The 25,084-nt window shown below is 51.1% G+C and overlaps 2 protein-coding genes across 4 annotated transcripts in view; both read left to right on the forward strand.

Annotated features, from left to right (window-relative positions):
- The first annotated feature begins 5,463 nt into the window (after nucleotides 1-5,463).
- AMBP (alpha-1-microglobulin/bikunin precursor) lies at nucleotides 5,464-13,147 on the forward strand. 2 transcript variants are annotated; one of them, XM_013954465.2, is made up of 10 exons: nucleotides 5,464-5,639; nucleotides 6,909-7,051; nucleotides 7,584-7,660; nucleotides 8,332-8,445; nucleotides 8,951-9,052; nucleotides 9,701-9,738; nucleotides 10,701-10,779; nucleotides 10,901-11,068; nucleotides 11,386-11,562; nucleotides 12,985-13,147. In XM_013954465.2, exons 1-10 carry the CDS (start codon nucleotides 5,529-5,531, stop codon nucleotides 13,014-13,016), a joined length of 1,041 nt encoding a protein of 346 aa, XP_013809919.2. In that variant the 5' UTR covers nucleotides 5,464-5,528; the 3' UTR covers nucleotides 13,017-13,147. The 2 variants fall into 2 exon arrangements, with proteins under 2 accessions (XP_013809919.2, XP_013809920.2); XM_013954466.2 differs by lacking the exon at nucleotides 8,332-8,445.
- Nucleotides 13,148-15,045: 1,898 nt separating this feature from the next.
- RABL6 (RAB, member RAS oncogene family like 6) overlaps nucleotides 15,046-25,084 on the forward strand; it is a 57,952-nt gene continuing 47,913 nt past the window's right edge. Inside the window, exons 1-3 of one of the 2 annotated variants that reach the window (XM_067308949.1) lie at nucleotides 15,899-16,011; nucleotides 19,602-19,642; nucleotides 22,734-22,868. In XM_067308949.1, the coding sequence (XP_067165050.1) occupies nucleotide 19,642; nucleotides 22,734-22,868 (136 nt within the window). In that variant the 5' untranslated portion in view covers nucleotides 15,899-16,011; nucleotides 19,602-19,641. Of the gene's footprint in view, nucleotides 15,490-15,898; nucleotides 16,012-19,601; nucleotides 19,643-22,733; nucleotides 22,869-25,084 lie in introns of those variants that run through there. The other variant, XM_013954494.2, reaches the window with a different exon arrangement.

A 25,084-nucleotide genomic window follows, 5' to 3' on the forward strand; every position in this document is an offset into this window, starting at 1 on the left:
GAGAACTGTTAATGGGCAGTAACAGCTGAAAAAGCCATCAAAATGTGATGTGATCAGGACTGGTGCTAAGAACAAGATGGAAAGTGCTGTTTTGCAACTGTAGGAAACCTTGGAGAGCCCTCATCTTGACTGCTGTGTGCTTGAACTCTGGTTTCCATGGCTCAAGAATGAGATAGAGGAGTTTACCTTCTCTGAACCTTCTCTGTAATAACTGAGGAAGTGGAATGCTGGCTGTATGAGAAGACCCTGAAAAGGCAGGGATTCTCTGGTATGGAGAGGGGAAGGCCAAGGGCAGATATGACTGGGGCTTGTAAAATCTTGCAGATGGTGGACAAGCTGAACGTGAAACTGTAATACTCTGGCAGTCCAACGAGTAAGGAGTGCTAGAAGTAGATGGGTTTAAAACAAATAAAAAATAAAATTTCTTTACCTAGCTAGTTTTGAGCTCCAGAGCTTGCTGCCACAGAGGATGGAGGAGCCAGACAACATCAGCAGGTCCCAAAAGGGACTGGACACAACTGTGGACAACAGATTCATAAATGGATGCTGAAAGGACTAGGCAGGGATGTCTCCTCCAACTTCAGATGCTGGGGAGTGGAAGAGAATAGTGGCCAGGCTCATGTAAATAAACAGCATCTCCTTATTCCACTATTGGTCACTGAATCCTATCAGCATGGATCATTCCCTAACTCAGGAGACATGTCTTATGCTCTCCTACTGCAGAAAATAGCAAGAAGTTGAGTACTGAGGATTTGATAGGATCAAGTGCAAAGTGCTGGAAGAGTTTGAGGTAATATTAGATGTCATATTTCACAGGTACAAAGGCAATGTCTTGACCTTCCAGCCATATCTGAGCAATCAAACCTGGTCTTTACCTTTGCACTGGTCTGTCTGATGTGCCATGAGTGAGAAAGTAAGGGCTCCACAGCCTCTGGGGCCCTGCTTTTGGTGCCTGGCAGTATCCCAGGGCTTCCAGCACACTTCACGGCCACTCTTTGGAGATGGGGCACAAAGAATGGGTATGCCGTGTCTCCTGCTCTTCATGCTGGGCCACAGGACAGGCTACAACTAGCACTGCCCATCCTCGTGGTTCTCCATCACACCACCCTGTCTCTAGGCTTACTGAGCAGGGAAAAGTGCTCAGTCCTCAGATCCTTGGCCATTGCTCATAGTTACAGACCGGGAAACCCTCTGTGACAAAACTCACAGGAAATAGCACAGAAACCATTGCAGCCAAAGAGGAATGCCCACTTGGGCTTGCCCTCCAGACAGGTGCATGCTCCTGGCAAAGGCTCCAGGGCATCCTAGGATTTGCCATGCAGGACCAACTGGGCACCTGACACATGGTGAAGGGTGAAGGGTATGGTCATGACCCAAGTGGTATTTTCCAAGTTAAAACAACTGTAGAGCTGGTGAGATAGAGGTACCTAGACATAATTTCATGCTCACAGTCTGGTCTCCTGAGTTTTACAGTTCTCCTGATTCTGGTGCAGGTTCTGGTGCTGATCATGGTATAAAAGAGAGGCTGGGGTTGTCAGGCCCTCTCAGAGCTGGAGGGGGAGAGGTGGGGGATTGGTCTGTGGGAATTTTATGGAGATTTCTCCTTACATTTGGTTTATGTCCAAACAGGTCTGAAACCAAAGTGTTTTCTAAGCTTCCTGCAAGCTAGAAGGTTCTTTGCATGCCACAGCTCCTCCAGGATCACTGATGTCTCTATTTCCATGCCAGTTGGGCTGTGAAATCAGCAGGAACATTGTTTCCTGAGCAGCAAGAGCCAGCTCTCCCAGCCTGCCACTTCCCCAGCCTGACGCTTCCCCAGGAGGTCACGCGGGACACAGCTGCAGTGGATGGCATGAGCCAAGAGACCCCGTGCACACCTGGGTCCCAACAGCCGCCATCCCTGGAGGGCCATGCCATACAGAATCCATCATTGCAGCCCTGTGCTCCAGCGATGCATGGTCTTTCTCAGTTCCCCATCCCTGGGACAGCAGCCATTAAATGATCCTGACACAAACAAAGCTGCAGCCTCAGGGAAGGGGACAGCGTACATATTCTCAGAAGTGAACAACAGTGCTGGGGCCAGGGGAGAGACGTTGGATCACTTCCTTGGCCCCTTTCTCAGTAAAGTTCCTGGCAGTGTGTGCAAGCTCAGTTTTGCAGCCAGTAAAGCTGCTCCCCAGCTTCCTGGCACTAGGATGGAGCTCACGGGACCATGGTCACAGGCAAGACAGTACATTCATAGGTACAAAAGAGGACAGGAATGGGTTGGATGTATCCCAGGCCTGCGGCTTCCTAAATTGTCCTCTGGAAAGGAACAACTGTCTTCATTTCTCTGTAGTGCCAGTGGGAGAAGAGGAGCCAAACAGCAGCCACAGGAAAGATGCCCAAGTGCCAGGGCACTCATTCCCTAGCAAGGGGGAGCTAGGCTCTCGGTAAAGTGTGCTGGTCTCCAAAGATGTTTAGGAGTGAGCGCCCTGTCTTGTATTACATGTTCATGCCCTGTGCCTGATGCTGTTTGTGCTCATTTGCTCCATGGGGAGTTTCCGTGCATGAGTGCCAGGGGAAGACTTGTTCCCTGCAAGGGCTGTGCACAGGCAGACCAGGCTAGGCAAGCAGTGCTGGTTCATGGACCATTACTCGCTACCTGCCTCTCCTTAGTCCCAGTGTTAACATAAGGCCTGAGGACAGCACAGGGCTCCATCCCTCATGTGAGTAGTAAACAGTGATACCTGCAAGTGAGCGCTTTGCAAAGCTCCCATGGCTGGGATGTGCTGCCTGTTTCTGCCAGTTCCTAGTACCCATGAGCCTGCCAAGCCCCTGCCACTCTGGGTGGTGCCCCAGCCATGTTGATGGATGAACAGACACCCCGGAGTAGGCACAAGAGGTGGTCAAAGTGGGGAGGTTATTCTCATCCACCCTCCTGCTCTTACCCCCTTGCCCATCTGCCTGCACCGGTGGGGTTTGCAGCTTGACTGGCAGGACCTACGGTGAGGACCTGTGCTAGCAGTAGAAAGAGCCAGCGAAGTCATTCCTTACCTCGAGCTGCCATCTAGCGTCAACGGGAAAGAAATAGGGACGGGGACAGGAAGGTCTGCCTGGCATTCTGGCCAGCCCAGGGACTATGTGGGACTGGGATAGCTCTCGCCCAACCTTCCCAATCCGATTCTCGAGCAGGATCCCAGATGCAAAAACAGCCATCACCCAGTTTGTCCAGGCCTCTTCAAAAATCCCTTTGCTGTCATCTCAGCTGGAGCTTGGTCAAGACTGTTTGTGAGCAGGGACTGACTTGGTGATGGTGCCTGCCTCCAGAAAGCTGAGAGTCCCAAAACCCAGCTATCAGACCCCATTTTCTTGAGAACAAGAGACAAGTTGATGAGCTGTATGGCCAGCTAGCAGCAGCATCGGGGACACTGTTAAGGCTCTTACCGAGGGTAACTGCTCAGATTAACCCCCTGCATCCTGTTAACAACAACGCCCATCTGCCAGCTCATCAGGCCTGTCCCAGGCTTCCCATAGCTCCCAGCTCCTGGGTAGTAGCTGATTTCTGGGGCAGTAACCCAACCCTGCCACCCTCAACCCAGTAGCTACATGCCCATGGGGGTGGCTGGTAAGGACTACCAGCCAGGCCATGGAGAACGGCATCAAAGGGGCACACAGGGACTGCTGGCTCTGCCCGGCACCCAGGGAACACCCTGGCAGACCCATGGCTGCTTCTAGACTTAGATGGGCTTCCTGAAGCAGAGTGAAGCACAGGGCAGTGTAGTGAGGTGGGTTTCATTAAAGTCAGCTCATGCCCTTGCTCTTTGCCCTGTCCCCCTGCTCAAAGGCCCCCTGCTCCTGGAGGTCACCACAGATGTGCCACGATGCTGCCTGGGGATGACAACAGGGGCTGGGGCTGTGTCCCCTGCCAGGACCACTGCCTGTCAGGGCAGGCCACAGAGGCCATGCAGCACCCGGGTCCCTACGCAAAGCACCCATAGGTGGCTCCTGATGGAGACAGCAGAGGGGAGGAGGGGTGAAAGTCCATCAGGCTCCTGCAAGCATGCGCCTGGTTCTGGCCTTTCTCTGTAAATATTGAGTTATGGGCTGACTTGAAGAGGGGCTTTTGCCCTTTGCTCTGTTTGCCATTTCCCTCAAGCTGTTTGGTTTCAGTTAATCATCATGAGAAGACAAACACTGGTGGGGAGGGATGGCCTGCCCCTCTGTGGCTCCTTCAGTGTCTGCCAGGCCCTGGGGATGCTTGCCAGTAGGGTGGGTGGTATTCAGTCTACTCCTGGGCATTGGCTGCCGGCAGGAGGAAGCTTGGGACCCTAAATGAAGGATTTCAAGAAGGACATCCCCTCTCCTAGGAGGGAAACAGGCAACCCAGGCTTTTGATCCCTCCAGAGACTGGTCAGGATTAGGCAGAATCTGGGATGAGCACAGGGGGCCCCTAAGGTCCTTTTCTCTCTGCAGGTTCAACAGGGGACCCCTAAGGTCCTTTCCTCTCTGCAGGGTTGGGCTGGTCCCCAAGCTGAGGGATGTCCACACATATAGGTGAGCTCCAAGGCTTGGGAGCTCCTTTTGGCTTACCTGGTTTGCTAGGGCTCAGAGGCACCATGTCCTGTCCCTCATTTAAAGCAGACTCATGTTCAGAGCTGACCAGACTTGATCTGAGCAGCAGCAAGGAACGTGCAGGGTAGTCATGTTAGTTAGTGGGTTTTCCTTCATGGCTGTCATGTCTGTCCATTTGGCCCGCTCCTGGCAGCCATGAGCAGGCCTGGGGAGTCCGGCCAGGAGGAAGATTTCAGATATAGTGTGCAAAGGGCAGATCCTGCCAGACCCTGAGCACCCCCTGGCCATCAGTGGGCAGGGAAGGTGCCCCAAGTAAGCACTCAGCATCTCGCAGGAAGGGTTGCATGCAAGTTCACCTCCTGTCTCAGGCAAAAAGAGAAAAATACACTGAGGTTTTGCCTCTGGGTCCTCGCAGGGAGTAATTCAGATCACAAATACAAGACAGAGAGCCAGCTGTTCTGGGAAGGAGCAAGCCCTGAGGCAGTGGATCAGGGCTGGGAGCACCAGCAGGACTGTTTATAGGATCCCAGGGCAAGAATATGAATCCCAAGCTAGAATAAAGGAGACCAGCAGGTCCTGGCCCCATGCCTGGCACAAGAGGAGATGAAGGAATAGGCGAGGGTGAGGATCTCAGCCAGGCCACGGAAGAGCGAGGTATGCAGGAAACCCCTGGAGGACTCAGGGCAATGTGCAAGGAGGATGCTTGCCTCCCCTCCTTCGCCCCATGCCAGGTCTTGGTAAGGCTCAGCACAGCCATGCCTTGCAAATCCCGGCCACCGCTGAGGGCCGGGCTGTGGTGTGCCCCAGGCTGTGCAGGGCCACGAGCCGCCCCCACACCTCCCTGATAGGCTCCAGCGCTCCCCTCCCCGCTAGCTGCCAGTCTGAAGGTCACGCTCAGGCGCAGTAGGGACAGCGCAGAGTCCAGGATCCTGGCCGGCACTTGGGGGCTGAGGGGCACTCTGAAGCTGCCAGACATGATGTTTTGGAGTCTCCTTTCCCTCCTTCTCTTTGCCGCAGCCAGCGGGACCCCTATTGGGGACCAGGAGGAGGATATCCAAGTGCAGGAGAACTTTGATGCTGAGCGGGTAACAGCGGCCTGCGGTCCCTTTAGTCTGAGGGCAGAGGGGATGGGGGAAGGTTTTATTTTGTTTTCCTCCAAATAGGAGGAAAATATTTCCCATGCCTATTTCAGGCTCTGCGGGATGGGTCTTGGCAGTACAGACCTCCCTGGGGTGCCAGTCGGGAGGAAGAGCCAGCTTGTCGGCGTGGGGCCCTCATGTTGTTGCGCTGTGGCTTGCCCCTGGTGAATACTCCAGCAGGGCAGCTGGAGCCCGAGTGGCTGAGGCAGATGAATGCCATGAGATGCCTGTTGTTCTGCCCAGTCTAAGACATACGTGTAGGGCCTGCTGACAGCCCTAGTATGCAGGATTCATAGGGGATGCAGACAGGCTGGGATGGGACCTGGGAGATCACCCACAGGCATCTCCATCCCCTGCCATGGAGCTCCGCACATCCGCACACATGTGCATGGATCTGGGCTCTCCATCAGGGGTATATGGGATGCTTGTCAGATGCTACCTAATGATTCGAACCCTGACTAGTGGTTAGAGCACTCCCCTGGAACTTCGGACCCCCCACTCAGCTCCCTCCCCTGCTGCCTGAGATTGCCTGAACCCGCATGCAAGAGGCCACGGTGCCAGCCTGGGTGCAGGGATGGGCTCCAGGGAGAGCAGGTGAGAGGTGGCTGACATCTCACTCAGCAGTGAGCACCCACCATGGATGGGGCTCTGGTTCTGGCCCTTGCTTCGCTGGCTGTTTGGTGTGAAACACATGGGCATCCAGGTCTGCATTTTGGATCAACTCCCACAGTCTCTGCACACTTTCCACTTCACATGTTGACTTTCTGGATCACCCGTCTCCTTTCCCCTGCGTGGAGGAGAGAGATCAGCACCTTGCTCCATCCCTCAGTACTGTGCCAGGGCCATGTACCCACACTCTGCCTTGAGTTTTGTCCTCAGGAAGCACAGTTTTGTTGTAAAGCCAGTGCCCCTGTAAGCCTGGCCCACCATCTCTCCTGAAAGTCAGCATGCCAACAGCTCTCAAGTCCTGCCAGTGATCCAAGCCTGAGAGCCTGGTGAAGCTGTGGGAGGTTAGTGACCGGGATTCAGAAAATCCTGCTTGTTGCCCAGCAGCTTCCTAAATCCTGCAGCAACTTTGGCCCCCAGAACCCTGCTCCATCAGCCTATTGACTGATTTCTTTGCCACAAGTGTTTTGGTTCTCCAGAAAGCCATAAGATGCCCCAGCCTTGGTGGAGAGTGGTCACAGCAGAGATGTCCCTTTCTTTTCCCCACAGATGTATGGGAAGTGGTATGACATTGCCATTGCCACAACCTGCAAATGGATGAAGAACTACAAGGAAAAATTCAACATGGGCACACTGGTGCTGGGCCCCGGCCTGAGTGATGATCAGATCAGCACCATCAGCACCAGGCTCCGGTATACAGCGCTGTGGGTGCGGGCTGTTGATGTGGGTGCTGAAGTAACCCCAAAGCTTTCCCATCCAGGAGCGCTGGGTCCCCCAGGGGCTGAGATCAAGCATAGAGAATCACTTGCTCTGGCCAGAGTCTGAGCACTGAGGTGGGCCTGAATTGAGCTCAAAACACCAATGCTCAATCCCAGCCCAAGAGGGTTACTAATCGCTTCCTGACAGACTCAGTGCCGTCAGCTCTGCTCCTGGTGGTCAGGGAAGTTCAGACACTCCCCTCCATCCTTTGCTTTTTGCTCCCATCAGTGTCCAGTCTGAAGGAGGCATTTCCTGTCCCCCTGTCCCTCCAGGCCATTTCCCTCCATCTTTCACAGCTGCCCAAGACTCCAGCCTAGAAGCAGGAGGCAGCAATGCATGTGTGGGCAGCAGGGATTTCAGGGATCCTGTGCCATGGCCAGTCTTGGTGCCCCAGGCAGGATTTTCATGCAATGAATAGGAAAAGAGATCACTCCAAGCAGCTGATTTCTTTCTCCCTCTCTCTAGGCAAGATGACTGCACCCATGTTTCAGGAGAATACCAGAAAACCACCACCCCTGGCAGATACACCTACTATAACCCCAGTAAGTTGGACTGACTGCTGATCTGCTTGGCCTGAAAGCTGCTGCACAGCTGGGCCATGAAAACCAGCGCCAGGCCTCAAAGTACACAGCTGGTGGTTGGGGAAGAGGCCGATGGGAGCAGGGCTTCCAAGGAAGGGGAAGTCACTCCATGATTTGGGTTGTTTCCAGGCAAAGCAGGGAGCAAGGTCTTGGGGGCTGTTTCAGAGCTGCCTCTGCATGGGCACAAGACTGTGGAGTACTCAAGTAGATCCCTTCCATCTCCAAGGTCCCAAGCCAGGGCAGGCTCCCACTAGCTGTGTTTCAGGAGTGTGGATAGTATCTGTTGTCTGCAAACCTTTGTTTTTGAATCCCTTCAAATAATAAGAGATCAGTGGGCCCAAAGGGAGTCAAGGTTGCATAAGAGTCAGTAGCTGTTTCCCAACAATCAGATCATTTCTTGAATTAGGTGCCCGATTTCAATCTCCAGCTCTGTGCTGTCTTATCTTCCCTTTTTTCTCCCCCCATTTGAGATGCTCTGTAACACATCCTGTGGGTGACATGGACTGTGTGGCTGGCTCAATCCCCATCCTGGTGTCACCGTCTCTCAGCTGGGCCCCTTCCACCTCCATGCTCCACCATCACACACACTAACAGGGCAGGAATGACATCCTGTGCATCTCTGTCTTACTCAGAATGGGATGTGTCTATCAAGTCCTATGTGCTTCGCACCAACTACGAAGAATACGCTGTCATTCTGATAAAGAAGAAAAGTAGTTTTGGTCCAACCACTACACTGAAACTGTATGGTATGTCTGGCTATGACACTTTCTGGGCAAGCAGACTCTTGGGTGGGCCAAAACAGCTCCTTAACATTGCCCTTCGCTTGGCCTTGAGGAACCTGACCACAGCCTTGAAAGAGGGTGCCTTGGGTCCAGCACCTCTTTGGCACTGAAGAGGATGAGTTTTATGGCTCAGCTTAGAGCCACATCATGCTATGAATGTCCAAACCAGGTTGTCATTTGGGATTAATGTGGCAAAACCTGCTTGGAAGAAACCCAGATCTGGAAGTGGAAGGAGATGCTGTCTTCTATGACTGAGAGACATTAAAACCACTTTATCAAAGTCTTTAACCAAGGCTGATGGGAGAATAACATAGGAGAGTTTGGATAGGACTATGAGGCTTATACCATGTCTGCCTGCAGCTGCTTGAGCTCTGTGGGTTGGTGGGTGGTTGGGGGGGCTCCATACCAACCCTCTCACACACCAGCCACCAACCTCCTGCTGACAGCCTGTTCCCCTTCCCTTTCCCAGGGAGGAGTCCAGAGCTGAGGGAGGACCTAATTGAGGCTTTCCAGCAGCTGGCTCTGGAGATGGGCATCCCGGAGGACTCCATCTTCATCCTGGCTAATAAAGGTAAGCCATTGCTCCCCTCTGCGAGGGCTCCCTCTTCCATTGCCTGTCCCCCTGGCATTTCATCTTGGTGTGACTGCTGTTTACAGTGTGCCAATTGCGGTGCACAGGGCTGGGGGAAAAGGGGGATATTCAGGATGGAGGAAGGAGAGAGAAGGACTTTGAAGGAATGAGGAGGAGGACACAAGGTCACAGATCAGTCAGGCTTCTACCAGCTTCCAGTTTTCTGCTGTCCCCAGGGCAGTTGGTGGGGTCATTGCTGGGCCATATGGTCAATCCTCCCACAACGGCTGTGATGGGAAAAGGCTGCAGGATGACAGAGCTGACCTACTGGGACACTTGCAACTGCTGTCCTTGGCTGGGCACTTCCAGGTCCTGAAGAGCTGCTTGCTTAGCCCAGAGGCCCAGAAAGTGGTAGCATGATGCAGGTGGGTGTGGGGATTTTAGGGTGAGGCTCCTGAGGGTGGGAAGAAGTTGGAGTGTCCCAAGGAGCTGGAAAGCAGCAAAAGGGGAAGAGTGTCAGCAGCAAGCTGGGAGGGCATCTCTTTCCGGGGGACTTGTGTTTGCATGGTACCAGGCCATGGTCAGATGACTTTGTTGAGAAATTACCCTTTTCAAGCTGCTGATTTTATTTCCCATCATCTGGCCTAGGTGAATGCATCCCCCAGGAGACTGCAACTGCGCCCAAGGTGAGTGGTCCAGCTGGGATCTCCTGAGAAGGATCAAGGCTGGGGACATCCCCTCCAGCACAAACCCCCTGGAGACTCGGTGTCCTGGGACCAGGCTCTGTGTACCAGGCACACTCTTCAGGCAACATGTCCACAGAGCACCCTGGGAGGTGCTCTTTCACTTCTGCTGGTGGGCTTTTGTCTGCAAGGGCTAGGGGACAGGAAGGAGCTGGCTGAAATGGCGAGGGTCCTGGGGCAGTCAGGTGGACACAAGCATTCATTTCTGAATGAAAAGCAATATCCTTGTCTTACTCTCATTTTCGTCTAGTGTTTCACAGGATAAAAGTTACTGCATCTGGAGTCTGGTATCTCCTTAGTACTTGCCCATCTTTGAGTGCCACAGCCAGGGTGTGGAGACCACCTCCAGGGTGGGGAAAGCAGCTCAGTGCCCAGCCCACATCAGCCTCATGCTGGCTAGGGTCTGGCCAACAGAGAGCCCCTGAGGGCCAGCTGGCCTATTGGTGAGAGGCTGGCACTCGGGGTGCTGGCAAAGAATACTTGCTGGGCTCTGACATAGCCTCGAGCTGGACGTTGCTCTAGGAGATGAGGAGAATGGAGGTCCGCATCCTATTACCTACTCCATGTGAGGCTCTTCACACTTCAGTACCCCCCACTGATCCCTTGGCTACAATCATCTGACATGTAAGGATATCACAGGGTTGAGTTTAGAAGGATTTTGAAGAGGGGATAGGAGAAAAACAGCCCACTTGCCTTGAGAGCAAATAAAAACATTCTGGAGGATAAACCATCCTGCATCAGTGAGAGTCAGCAGCAGAGACATGTTCCCAGGCCAGCTCAGGGCATGACTGCAGCACTGCGGGTGTCTTTATCTGAAATGCATGGATCTGGCCCCCATCTTGGATGAGCACAGGGCTGTTAGGTATGGAGGGAACCCACTGACCTGCACTTCCTTCTCTGTGCAGAGGGCACGGAGAGCAGTCCTGCCTCCTGAGGAGGGCTCAGCCGCAGGCCCCCTGCCCCCTTACGTCGGCAATAAGGAAGGTATGTCCTGGGGGAAGGTGGGCTGCATTAGCCCTCGACAGCAGGGCATCCCCCTGCGCTGTGGCATTGCTCAGCAGCTGCATCATTTCCCTGCAACAACCCATGTCCTGCTCATCCACAGATTCCTGCAGGCTGAACAGAGACCCTGGGCCTTGCAGCGGGATGCTCACCCGCTTCTTCTACAACTCCTCCTCCATGGCCTGTGAAACCTTCCTCTACGGTGGCTGCCTGGGCAATGGCAACAACTTCTACTCAGAGAAGGAGTGCCTGCAGGCCTGCAGGACGGAGGGTGAGTGGGATAGTCCAGTGGCATGCTCCCTGGCCCCTGGCCAGCCACAAGGGCTTGGGGCTCAGGGGAGCAGAGCCAGCCTAGAGGGAGGATAGAGAAAGAGCATGGAGGACATCCTGGTGGGCTGAGGGCATCGTGGAGAGAAGGTGCAGGAAGTGCCTTTGCAGAGGCAGCAGAAGGAATTGGGGGGATCTGCGAGTGGTCTTGTCCAGCGTCTGTGAGGGAGGTGCTGGTGTGCAGCTGGGGGCTGGCACAGCACCCTGGCCCTGAGCCCCTGGGACCTGGCCTGCCCTCAGAGCTGCCCTATGTCTCTGCAGCTGCCTGCAGGCTGCCCATTGTCCGGGGTCCCTGCCAGAAGCCGGTGATACGCTGGGCCTTCGACGCAGCCCAGGGCAAGTGCATCACTTTTAACTACGGAGGCTGCAAGGGCAATGGGAACCAGTTCTACTCGGAGAAGGAGTGCAAGGAGTACTGCGGGGCTCCCCCGCTGGGAGGTAAGGGGCCATCCTGCCCACACGGCACCATCTCTCCCCTCCATCCCATTGCTTCTGGGGTTGCAGGAAATCAGGGCAGCAGCTGGGGGGAGCTGCTTACAGCACCTCTGGTCATGCTCTGTGCTGGGCATGGGTGTGTTGGGCCTGCCTGGGTGCGGGACAGGTCGGTCCAGGGTCTGGGATGGGTCCATCCTGGGTCTGGGACAGGTCCTGGGTCTGGGATGGGTCTGTCCTGGGTCTGACTGAGATACATCTGGGAGGGGTCTCTCCTGGGTACAGGATGGGTTTGTCCTGAGTCTGGGATGGATCTGGATGGGTCCAGCATGGGCCTCAGTCCAGCATGGGTCTGGGATAGGTTTGTGCTGGATCCAGGATGAGTCCATTCTAGGTCTGGGACTCTGATGGACTGAGGAATACAATCATTTTTCTGCAGACAGTATCAAGTGGGGGGACTAGAGAGGCCGCAGACTTGCTGAGACCAAGATTGGACTTCAAAATATCTTGATGAAAGGGTTCTGAGCAGGCTTCAGTGTGGCAGGAAGCAGTGAAATGACAGCCCCTGGGCAGGGGATGCCCAGCACAGCACAGGGAGGGAAGAGCAGCTGAAAGGTTTGGCGGGGGTGGAGGGACCCTCGCAGCAAACGAGCACTGAACTGGGGGCCCAGCTTGGGGTGTACTCTCCATGCGATGCCTGCTGGATCCTTCTGCTCTAGTCAGCACAGGGGCTTCCACATCAGAGCCTTCTGAGGGGTGGTAGAGCGAAGTGCTGGGGAGGATGGCCAGGGCAGATGTGGAGTCTCCGTCACTGGGGGATTTCCCAAATGGGGATCTATCAGGACAGTTGCTCCTGCTGGGGGATGTTAATGTCTCCCCTTGGCCGCCTGAGCCCAGCCCAGCCCAGCCCATGCACCCAGTGGTTGCCCTGCCCCAGTGTCAGCACACATGGCCCCTTCACACCTTGAACACATCTGCCTGAGTCCTCCTGGGGGCACACAGTCCTCCAGAGCCCAGGGTAACGGACACTGTTCGGTCCTCAGGACAGATGGATGAGCAGCCACATTTTCCCGAGTGTAGCAGCAGAAATCTTAGTGCAGAGAGGGGTGAGCTCAGGGACATTCAGTCATAGCCAACCCCAGGTGAACCTGCCCCTGGTACTGGGGCTGAGAAGGCTGCAGCATGCCTGACCCAAGCTCCCATGCGGGGCTGCTCCCCCCTGTGCCAGGCACTGCCCCAGGGACACTGCGCCCCGCTGCAGAGGCTGCATGAGCAGCGATGGGGGCCAGGAGCCTACCACCTGCGGGAGCAAGGGGGTACACGGAGGGTCCCAGTTGCTTCCCACCCATCCCTGATGACACGGACAACGCAAGCAGCACACCATGGGGTCCACAGGTCTGGCCGTCACAACATGCACTTTTCTTGCAGAGGACGAGGAGTTTCTGCATTTGTCGAACTGATGCGGGGCGGAGGACGAGCTGCCTGCACTGAGCACAGGAACCCGGGCTGCGCAGAAAGGTGCTGGGAGCAGCCCTGGCGCGTCGCCTGCAGAGCCACAGCCATGGCCAAGCAGTAAATGTCTCTAACGTGACTAATGAGCCCAGCGTGTCCATCTAGAGCCCGCTGAGGTGCAGGGTGTGTGTGGGGGGAGAGTCCAGGAGGGTCTAGGTGATGCTGTTGAGTCCTCACTGACTTCCCCTACTGGTGCGCCCACTCTGTCAGGGCTGCTGGGTGACCCCCACTGAGCCTCTGCCTCCTGCCTCTTTCTCGGTGCTGGGGTGGCCAACATGGCATCGAGGGGCTCAGGGCATCCCACTGGATAGGCTTCAGCCCCCCGTCTCCCAGGTGCTGATGACAGGCAGCTGGGAAGTGGGCAGTGGGCACCTCCCTAGGGGCAGATAATTCATATGGCAGCACAGCAGCAGCGGGAAGGGCCCAGTGGGACTGTGAGCGCCCTGCGGCTGGCACTGCTGCTCCCTCGGCCCCACTTCTGCCCGCAGTACACCAGCGAGCATCCCGGAGGATGCGGGGAGTGCGCTGACAGCCAGGAGCCCAGCGAGGGAACTAGTCAGGGTTGGGCTGTCCTGCTCCTCCCCATGGCGCCTTGCTCCCTGCTGCCCCAGGTCCTGGGTGGGTTACGACCTCCTGGGAACTGCAGGCAGTGCCCAAGGTGCCCCTTTGCCTGGGGGATCCTTGCAAGCCACCGCCAGCCTCCTCACTCAGGGTGCTGGCTGATTTTAGTGCCGTTCAGGTTCAGTCCCAGATAAGCATTGGGTGAAGTCCCCAAGCCACGTCATCAGGGGGTGTGAACAGGCACTGGGACCTCTCTCTGCCCTGCAGCCAGTGCCCAGGGTCCTTACTGGGGGCTGCACCCCTAAGACCAGCTCTCCCCGACTCAGGCCTGCCAGGACACCCAAGGACCCGGGGCACACACGGAGGGCAGCCCCGGGCCCCAGGGTGCCCCCAAGGCCCTGGCGGGGGCTGCTGTGCCCATGTACCCTCCGACCCTGCCGTGTGCCCCACATCACGGTCCCCTCTGGCACCCCCCAGGCCACAGTAGAGCGTCTTCCCCACCCCATCCTGGGCCCTGCAGGAGAGTGGAGATGGGGAGCATGGGGGGAGGTCAGCAGGGGTTTGGGGGGTGACAGTATGGGATCACAGGGCAGATGCTGGGGATCACGGTGGGGTCACGGTGGGTCACAAGAGGGGAATATGGGGGGTGGGTGTCACAGGAGGGTTCTGGGGGGCCACTGGAAGGCACTATGGGGGGCTGCAGCGGGTCACGGGGGGTTTATGGGCAGTTATGGGAGTTTCACGGGAGGGTCTGGAGGGGGTCGTAGGAGAGGGTTATGGGGAGTTATGGGGGTCGGGGGGGTCACAGGAGGGGATAAGGGGGTTATGGGGGTCACAGGGGCTATAGGGGGGTCACAGGGGCTCATGGGGGTCACAGCGGGTCACAGGAGGGGGTGATGGGGATCACAGGAGGGCTTATAGTGGTTATGGGGAGCCACAGGGGGATCCCTGGGGGTCACACGAGGGGGTTATAGGGAGTCACCGGGGGCTATGGGGGGTCACGGAGGCCGCTGGCGGATCACGGGGGATCCAGGGGGTCGCAGGGGCTTGGGGGGGGGGTCACAGGGGCCCTGGGGGATCGGCGCGGGGTCCCTCGGGGGAGCCCCACAGCCGACGTGCGGCTCGGCCCGCAGCTCCCGAGGCCGCCCCGACGGCGGCGGGCAGCGGGCACCCGGCGAGCAGCGCCCTGCGCCGGGGCGCGCTCCGCCGCCCCCGCTCTGCTGGCCCGCGCGGGCCTCCGTAGCCGGCGCCCCCGCCTCCCGGCCCCTCCGCGGCGAAGCGGAAGAGGCAAGATGGCGGCAGCGGGAGCCCCGCGCCGCCTCCTCTCCCGGCGCCCGGCCCCGAGCGGCGGGGTCCGGCGGGGCTGAGCCGCCGCACCGGCCCCACCGCCGCTCGCAGGAGCCCCCCCCGCCTCCCTGCGCCGCCCCAGCCCCGGGCCATGCCCGGCTAGCGCCCCCTCCGCCAGGCACGCGGCGGGGCCCCGGCTGAGCCCCCTTCCCCGCCGCGTCGCCCCGCCGGCGGGTCGAGCCCGCAGACCTCCGCCCTGCCGAGCCCGGAGGCCCCTCATGGCCCCACCAGCCCTGCCCCAGCCCTGACTTGCCCGTGCCCCCGCAAGCCGCGACCTTCCCCTATGCCCCCCGGCGCCGTCTTGCCCCTGAGCCGCGAAGCCGCGTCCCGTTCCCTGGAGGTGTCTGAAGCGCCGGTGGTGGCGAAGGTGGGGGACCAGGAAGATGTTCTCGGCCCTGAAGAAGCTGGTGGGCTCGGACCAGACTCCAGTCAGAGACAAGAATATCCCTGCAGGGCTGCAGTCCATGAACCAGGCTCTGCAGAGGAGGTTTGCCAAGGGAGTCCAGTATAACAGTGAGTTGGAGCCCAGCTTCTGGGGAGTCACTGAGGGGACAGAGCAAGCCCTGGGCGGGAAGCAGACCTCAGGAGTGGGTTCCACCCGGTGCCCAGGTGGGCCCTGTTTCCAGGGCCCCTGGGGAACTGTAAAATGCATATGCTATTCGTCTTGCATGGTGGTGCTTTTGTCAGTAGTCGTCCAAAGCCAAGTATGCAATTAAATGTCAGAGCATGCAGAAATGTGGATAGAGTAAGGGATGGCGAACTTCATGTTTTTGTGCCAGACCTAGGAAGCTGTGGTGCAACAGTGTCCCCAGTCAGCAGATGTCCTAAATGCCTGCCTGCCTTCCGCTGACTGTGGCACAAGAGAGAATTTTTTGTAAATCAATTTTAGCCAGTTAAAGCATCAGGAACGTAATTCCCCTGAGTGTGTGGGTGACCTTCTCTACAGCCCTGGATAATGGTATTTACAATTAAGCGCTAATGGTTATATGACAAGGGACTTTTGAAAAACTCTGCTCTGCCAGGCTTTAATAAAAGGTGAGTGATGTATGCCCTTTAACTACTTTCGTACATAATTTCATTATGGTTGTTTGTTTCTGCAACTGGTACATTTGCTCTTTTTTCACAGAACACTTTCAGAATTATTTTCTTTTCAGTATTGAGACTCAGGGTTGCGTTTTTCCCTTGAAGTTCAGTAAAGGTTATTTTTAGTACGGTGTTTCAGGAAGGCATTGCAAGTATGTAAAATACATCCCAAAGTAACAATTATGATACAGAGGACAGTGTTTATGTCATCCTTGCTGAAAATAGACATGCTCACACAGAGCACTGTGAGTATTAGCTTGTCTGTATGGGTCTGTGCAGGCAGTGAAGTCGGATTGCAGAAGACAGAGATCAGCAGTTTGGAATAAGACTGATTTGTAAACATGCTACAGAATAATTTCTTTAAAGGCACACATGTTGGGGGAATAGAGATTATGCTATATCGTAATTTGAAACTGTACAGGAAGGGAAAATTTAGCACTTCAGAGTTTGGAGAGGGTTTTTTAGTGTTATCGTGATGGACTGCTTTTGATGTGTTTTTGAAGCTCTGTGCTTTAGTAGAGAGAACATTTGGTGCATTTATCCAGATCGCATCTGTTAAATATGCTAAGAATAGTGCTTAATTTAGAAAGTAGCATCTTAGCAAGCAGTCATGAATATGAACAGAAACACTACGTTACTGTTAAGGGACTTGATTCCTAATGAAAGATTAGGGGTGAGGATGAAACTATTATACCTTGACATAGAGCACTGCATTGTCAACCATATATCTGGAAATTTGCTAGTTAAAGACTATTGATCTCTGCGGAGGCTTTGTGGAGGCTACAGACCAGAACACATTCATGTGCTTCACTGTTAAATGTTTAAGATCGGGTAGCTAATGTCAGCTCCTTTTTCTTATATAATTTGAAAGTTGATTTTTGTGTTAGTGAATGTTTATGCTACATACAACAAAGATCAACTGCATCTTGCTGGCACAAAAGTAGAAGGGGATAAATCTTTGTTGTGTGTTAACTGACCTGCATGTATGTATACCTTCTTATTATTAATACAGCAAGGCCAAAAATGCAAACAGCTAAGCTACAAACAGTAGCTTGGTTGCTTTCTTTCTCGTTATCAAAAGCCTCTGGAAAGCTTTTTGTTTTGTGCCCTGTCTTGACAGGATTTGTATTCTAATTACTGCTTTTATATCTACAGTAAAACGGCAGCTTTCTGTCACTGCCTTAAAGGAAGCTTTCCAATCTCCATAGTAACTCTTCCCAGTGTCACTATTATATAATATTTATAGGAGATACAGGCAGGCTTATGAAGGGTTTTGAAGTACCCTACACAGCTATGGCAGTTGATAAATAGGATGGGTTCCAGCATTTTGAGCTTATAGTCTCAGTTGAATGTAGGCTATGAAGGAATGTCATATACAAGCGCCATTGCTAAGGGAAGGGCAGAGCTTCAAATCCTGTGTTACTGTCAATGCACCTTTTTTAGCAAATACGTGAAATTCAACGTGAAATCCAACAGGGGAGTGAAAAATGCTTTTTGTAGTCATCTTTAATACACCAGATCTTTAAAACCCTTTCTTTTTCCTGCAGTTGCATAGATATGTTTCCTTTACTGGTCATGAATTGCAGCGTGTTTCCTTACCAGAAATATTTGTAGTATGCTGAGATTGCCTTGGGTTGCTTTCTGATAAAGTGGGCAGCAAATGGACAGGACATGGGCCTTACTGCCTGGCTTTTGATGGTGGCCTGCTGTGGAGTTTAGAACAGGCTACGCTGTGCCAGCCTTCACGGCTGTCAAGTATCTTTCATAACAAAACAAACCTCTGTTTGAGGTGATAATGAAGACTGTGCGGTGTTTTAATGGCAGTGAGGATTATAAGTGGTGGATAGCTTGCTCCTCTAAGTTGAACTGAAATGATTTGTGTTGATGGCCTCCCTTCCAGTCAAGTTTTCAAAAGGAAAACTTTTGCAGGGTGAGTAGGTTTAGATTTCTGATGAGAGCAAAGGCCAGTAATAGCCCTTGGCAGCAATCACTTCCTTAGCATGGGACATCACATTTCAAAACAAAAGCATTTTTATACTGCCTTCCCAACACACACACTCCTCATTTGCTCTCTCTGTCATCTGCATGCAGCTCTTCTGTTTTATGTACCATGCCCCAAATAACATTGTAGTTGCCTGAGTACTATAGCAAGTACAGGGATTAAAAATGGTTTGTGCCACATTTGTGAAGGCTGAGATGTTTATGTGAGATCATGGTTCCTAGTATAGGGAACAAATCTGTTAAAACTCACTTCTTTTCTCCTGGTTGGGGTAGCCTGAACTTGGATTAGGTCTGCTACACTGCCAGTCAAATAACTGTGCTAGCCCAGAGAGGGTAGCACATGCCAGAGCAGGTGGGAATGGGCGGAGAGAGGGGGAGGCAGATCTCGTTCCTTTGGCAGCAATGCTCCTTTAAAGTGTCTTGGCAAATTACAGAAGCAGCAGGTTACTCAAACACGAAGGTTTATATAAAGGAACAATTACCTAAGAATGAAATGAACAGTTCTGACTGGGTTACACAGGCAAGAGGATTTCCTGAGAGTTACCCGTTGATGATAACTGACAGGAACAAAAGACATGGAGCTGCTGGAGGTTCAGGTCTAGCTGTTCTGTTCCCCAGAATGTGGTATGCCTTTGCCTTCTGGGCTGTATTCTTAAAACTGTGTCCAGAGTGCACATCACAAAACAAAACCCGCCATGGAGCCCAGGCTGCTGTCATCATGATGAACATCAGTCTGGCCTAAGCATCTGGCATGCCTGATATTTTCATATCTGAAGTACCAAACTCAGCATCTCAAAGAAATCCCCCAAATTACCCCCTTCTTTTTACTTTTCAGCCTAGAATGTATTTTTAAGGGACAAAACTTCACAAATATTCTGTATCCATTTTGTAAGCATTATAGCCTTTACTCCTATTCTGTTTTTTTTAGGGTAGTAGTTCCCAGCCTCTGATTGTAGTTTGAGAAATATTTTCATTCAGCGCTACTCCCAAAAGAAAGATTTTCTTTTTCCTGCTGCTTTCCATCTCCTCCTGTCTTCCCCTTTGTGCTGACATGGGTGTTTGTGCAACACATGGCAAACTTGAAGACCTGCTTTGACTGCTCTCTAGACCGTTCCCCTCAAGAAGTGTGCTGGGGATGTCTGCAGAGCAGGTCTGCTTCTTTTGGAAGCAGTGTCAGCTTAGTGTTTGAATTACAGCCTTATAGTCATGATCCCAAAGACCTTAAAGAGAATAAGGTTATGACCCTTAGAAGGGGGGTTATTATTGTAGACGTTTGGGGATCTTTGCTATGGGGTCTGAGATCCTTAGTTGTTGCAGTGTCCTGGAGGAATATGGCAGAGCTGGCAATTCCTCATTTCCAGCTGTCAATCTGAGACTTGCTCTCTGGACCTGTGTCTTCACCATTCTGCTTCTGTTTCCCTGTCGGCAGAATGAAAATTCCTGTTTTTCCTGACACTTTAACAGTATGAATGAGAAGTGATTTGTCTAGCTTTTTCCTCACATTTTTATCTATTTCCCCATCCCTACCCTTCTTCCCACAGATAATTGTGCTGTTTTTGCTACAAACCTGTGGCTGTTTGCAGTAAGTACTAATTTAACTTAAAATAAGGCAGCAATTGTATGTGTCCCATAGGTAACGGTAGTAATGTGAGACCCATACTATGAGAACCATAGTGGCTGGTTCTCCTTTCATATTTAGATACAGCCTGGGCCTGTGATTTACCTGGTGCTTGCTGTGCTCTGAAGCCCACTCAGTTGTTAGTGTCTTGCAAATGCCTGTCCTTGGGTAGACCTGCCCAAGCCAAAGTCCCAAATACAGATTTTTTTATTTTGCTAAAAATGATTTACATGGCCTATCTTATTCCTCTTTTGTTTTTAAAGGCTTTTTCTTTCTTCAGAAAAAAAATCAGTGAAAACTAACGAACTGTGTAGAAGGAAAGACATCCTAACATGGAAGGTGGAAAGGGCGGTTTAACATGTTCAGACTGAGCATGTGGTGCCACCAGCGCACTAAATTGATCTAAGTGTGAGCTGCTCAAAGGGGCGGGTGATCTCCCTGCTCCTGGCATGCCATGCTATACTAATGCCTTGCTGTTACTGCTCATGCAGCTGCGCACTTGAGCTACAGCGGGAAATCAGGTGTTGTGGAAAAGTAATTTGGGGACTAGTTTTCAGCCAGTTCAGTTCCCTGATCCGACTCCACATGTAGCTGCACAAGTAGTAGTGTTGGCACAGGGAAAGCCATGGGATGTATAAGATTGCCTCTTCTAGAGGTAGCTCCCACAAGTCATCTAGAAGTGACCCTGAAACTGCACCTTAAGAAACAACAGACAGCATAAATGATGAAGAGTCCATTTGTCTCTTGGAACTCCCTGTTTCAGTAGCTAATGCTATAATTTATGGGGGAATGTGAATTTTAAAATGTCTTTCTAAGGTAAGCAGTGAGAGCATTTCGAAAGTTTCAGGTTTTAAGGGGGGCAAATAGGTTCTTATTCTAACTATGCCGTGGATTTGTTGCATTCATTAAGAAAAATCCAAGGAATCCTTCTTTGGAATTCCACACAGTACAATAGGAAATGCAAGAAATGCTTTGTTGTCTCTGCAGAGATGCTCTGGTACCTGTAAATGAAGTCAGCATGTAAATATTTTGTTCATTTTTGCCTTGATTATTGTTTTGCTGTTTTAACAAGTAACTTTTTAAAAGAATAAACAATAATACATCTTAGTGGATGAGAACAGAACAGCAACAAAAGCAGAGCAGAACTGCAATGCAAAATTGCACCAGGCAAAACTCTTCCCTGTAAGTTTTTATATGTTGTATAAGGCACTCTTGCTCTTAACAAACTTTTCCTGAAATGATGTGCTGGTTCTGTTTGTCTTGCTACATTTTGGAGGTGCCTATAATAACTCCTGAGTTACAACAAAAGGCAGCCTTGAGTCTGAGATTTCTTTGCCCAAGTGATGATGCACAGCCTAGTGCTGATGACATGAATCTGCTATTAGATGTCTGAGCAGCCTGTTTTCTAGGGGATAACAGCTCCTGTGTATCAAATGCAAGTGTAAAATTTCTAGTTCTGTTCAAGTCAGCTGCACAACTCCCAATAGCCTTGTTGTTGCTACTTAAAACAAAGGTGGGGTGTGTGTATACACACATATGTAATATAACAGAAAACTTAGAAAACAGTACTTACTGTTTTCAGAAAGAACAAGGTAATAGTAGGTAGACTCTGGAAAGTCCACAGTACTGACTGCTTACAGAAATTGCTTTGCTGGATTGAGTACACTTCATGACACTGGTACAAGTGATACTCAGTGGATTCATTGTTTTCTCCTCAACAAGATATTCTGGACACTTCCTTTCCTTGGGATGAGTTTGAATGTATTTCTCCATTGACTCACTTTTCTTGTTGTGGCTATAGATGTATGTGAACAAGCTCATGCACATCATCATAGTTCAGCTAAGTGGCCCAAGCAGCTGATCTGGAGGCAGGACAGGGGAAGTGGAGCCTTTCTGGCTTTACCTGAGACTGCAGATTTTGAGAATTCCTTCTGCTGAGTGCCACCAGTATGCTTGAACCTTAACCACAGTAAGAACTGGCACATGCTGCAGACACTGTCCCTCTAACTGAGGCATGGAGGATCCACAGAGGTTCAGTTTCTCTTCATTTTATTTCAGTGTTATTTAAGCCAGCTTGTGTCTCCAAAAAGGCATGCTTGTTTTGGTTCAACTTAGCCTGTTTCTAGTGGATATAAGATAGACTGATTTTGGTTAAATTTGAATTGGACTGGGCCATCAACAGAGGCAGTTTGGTGAATTTATCAGTGGCAGTTTAAGATAGACCTCTGTGGATGTTAGCTACTTTGTCCCTTTGACAGAGACTGTGTTCCTCGAGAACTGCCTCCTTGTCTGAGCTAATCTGGGCTGTGATCTGGAGCAGCTGAAGAGTGATACATGGTCTTGTTCTGCTTCCCCTGGGATGCAGAGTGTTGTCCCAGCAAAAGAAAGCTGTGGGCAGCTGAGAGTGGTAACAGCTTAACTCTGCGGTAACATTCACCAGAAGCTGCCTCTCAGCTCCCCAAGAACATTCACAGACCTTTTGCGCCAGTGCCTTGGTTTAAATTCATGCCCTTATGAAAGCGGAGCAGCGCTTCTGAACAGAATACCCTGTCTAATTCAGGTCAGCTAAGAACTGGTCCTTGAGCTTTTAATGACATTGTGCAACAGGCTCTAGGAAAATATTATTTCCTCAAGGAAGGAGCAGTGTTTAAGGAGAAATGTGAATGACAGAGGGGATAATTGAAGGAGAAGCCTAGTATTGAAGCCTTGCAAAGGGATAGGGTATGATGAAGTTGGAGTAAGGGCTAGATACAGGTGAGAGAAGGCAGAAGGATGAAACGTGAGCAGAAATGAGAGCAGAAAGTTAGCTGGCTAAAGCTGTGCAGAGTTCTGAAGACTCAGTCTTGATGTTGGTTCTTTGTGCTGAGCTAGTTTGTGTAGCTGAATGAACAGTAATTTTAACGATTGTGCCACTTGTTTTTTAACAAACCATCATGCCTGTGTAACGTGAGAGAATTAATTACATGTGAATAATGCTTGCAAAATGTTAACATGCTTTTCCAAGCATTAGGTTTGTTTTAATGAACTTTCTTTATCTGCTTGCTCTTTTCCTCAGTGAAAATTGTTATCCGAGGGGACAGGAACACCGGGAAAACTACACTCTGGCACCGACTGCAGGGAAAGAAATTTATTGAGGAGTATATTCCAACTCAGGAGATCCAAGTCACCAGCATCCACTGGAACTATAAAAGTAAGAAAGGAGAGGGGTGGAGGGAGTGACGGTCATGGAGCAGTTGTCTGTGCCTTGGGGTAGAAGTTCTACTGCAGCCTCATTTGCTTCTTATTCTGTGTCTGTTTGGGAGAGAAAAGGGGCTCTCAGCACTCAAGTTATTTTAATTTATTATTCACAGTTTCTCAATTGTGTTTTTAATAACTTTACTCAAAAACTATATGTTGTAAGTACTAATGGATATGCCATTGGAAGCTGCAATCCTAGGAAGGTTTTTCATAGGTCATCCAAAAAATTTGAAATATTTGTGATATACTTGACATGTGAAAACATGTTTGTTATGGAAATCTGCCTCTGAGGCTAACTGTGCTTGGTGTTACTATGTTGTGTACAAGTGAATAGCATGGTGCACTCTTGTCTTTCGCTATCTGATCAAAATATAGACAGCATCCAGTAAATGATAAAAATGATGTTTTAGAAATGGTTGTAACAATAATAACTTTAGGTTGAGTTACTGAAGCACAGAAGTACCTTGTCAGTAGCTTTTTAAAGCGCTTGTTCACTTTGAGATGTGATTTTCCCATCTGCTGTGGCAGTTAAAGTGGCTGTGAAAGCCCTGGATCTAGCCTGGAGAAGACTCTGCAGGCATTGAAATTGCATAAGGCTGTGGTTCAACAGTGCAGTAAATCCAGCTTTCAGGTTCCTGATGAAAAATATCACAGCCTTGTGGGATGAAGTAGTGATTCAGCATGAACTTGCTCTGTAAGTCTGATTTTGCTTTAAAAAAATGACAGCAGTTTAAGTTTGTCATATCAAATACCACCACTCCACACCACTCTGACTTTATGCTGAATATGTACCCTCTGTCTCCCCACAACTGGAATAAAAGCATAAAGTTGAGGTAAACGCTGTATTGGGTGCTTTGGCTAATTCAGTGATCAAATTTGTATTGCCAAGTGATTCTGTAATGCACAAGTCTCATGTCAATGATCATGGAGCCGCAGGATGTGTCTGCAAGCAGGCCACCTTGGGATATTGTAATACCTATTGGCTTCATAGGCTTCAGCGCAAGGAGCGCGAGCACATACTGCTATTGAAGGTTCACAAGGTACTGGTAAAAGTTCGGGAGACTATCTCGTTCCCTTTTGAAGATAGGCTTCCACATTAGTCTCCTTTTTCTTGATAAAGGTTGAAAAGGTTTATAATAATGGCTAGCTCTGATTTACTTTGGATGTGGAAGAAAAAGAGGTTCAGGACCTGGCATTGAGCTAAGTCTTGTGTCACAGGTGCTCAGATACTTTGGCAGGGACTCTGTATTGCGATGATGCAAAGGTCTGCTCATTAACTTCTGCATTTCTTCATAAAGCACCTTTATTTTGGAGTACCATCTTCCTGCTGTTTTGCCTGTCAACTGGCCCAAGACATTGACAGATCTGCATTATTCATGCAGTGTTCCCCATCCGCAGCGACACGTCTGGCATATTGCATTTTAACTGTGGCATCCTTCCCCCACGCTCTCATTCCTCTCTTGGAATATCAGCACATCCATTACTGATGTGTGAAGGTAGAGCTTGAAAGTTGCTTGGATTATGGAAAGCATCTCCAAAAACAAGCTTGAATGCTTCAGTCTTAACAGACTTAGATAAAAGTATGGAATACTTCTTTCTCAGGTATCAAAATGTAAAGAGCATTCTGAATGTTAATTGTGACTTTCTGCAGTATCATAAGTAAAAACTGAAATGTTTAGTTTTCTCTCTAATTAGTGCCTATAATATAAGCATTGCTTGTAAGTACAGCACTGGAATTTGGCATTTGATTTTTTTTTTTTGATTTTTTTTTTTAGAGGCTAATTCATACCTAGTTGGTTTTGTGTACATGGACAGTTACATGCAGAAGGGTGTTGGAAGAGTCTGTTCCATGTGTAGAAAGATCTAGTCATCTCACCTGTTTCTGCATATTTTAGGGACTGCATTTCCTTTTACTGAGCTGAGATTTAGGCACTGGCTTTTTCAACAAGGACGTGATCCCAGGGTAGAAAGCAGCTAGATGTGAAGCTGGCCTTTGCTTCAAGTCAATAGTTGCGGGTTGGTTTGTTATTTCTGGTGCTGAGTTGTAATGTTTATGTGATACATTTTTGTAGGGCTTGCTGGTTAGTGTTGACAGCAATGTGTACATATGGGGATGGACTTTTCTCAAAGGTAAAGTGTGGCCAAACTAGTTGGAACATTTGGAAGACT

The sequence above is a fragment of the Apteryx mantelli genome, chromosome 21 (assembly GCF_036417845.1).
Source record: "Apteryx mantelli isolate bAptMan1 chromosome 21, bAptMan1.hap1, whole genome shotgun sequence".
In the NCBI taxonomy this organism is placed as follows: Eukaryota; Metazoa; Chordata; class Aves; order Apterygiformes; family Apterygidae; genus Apteryx; species Apteryx mantelli.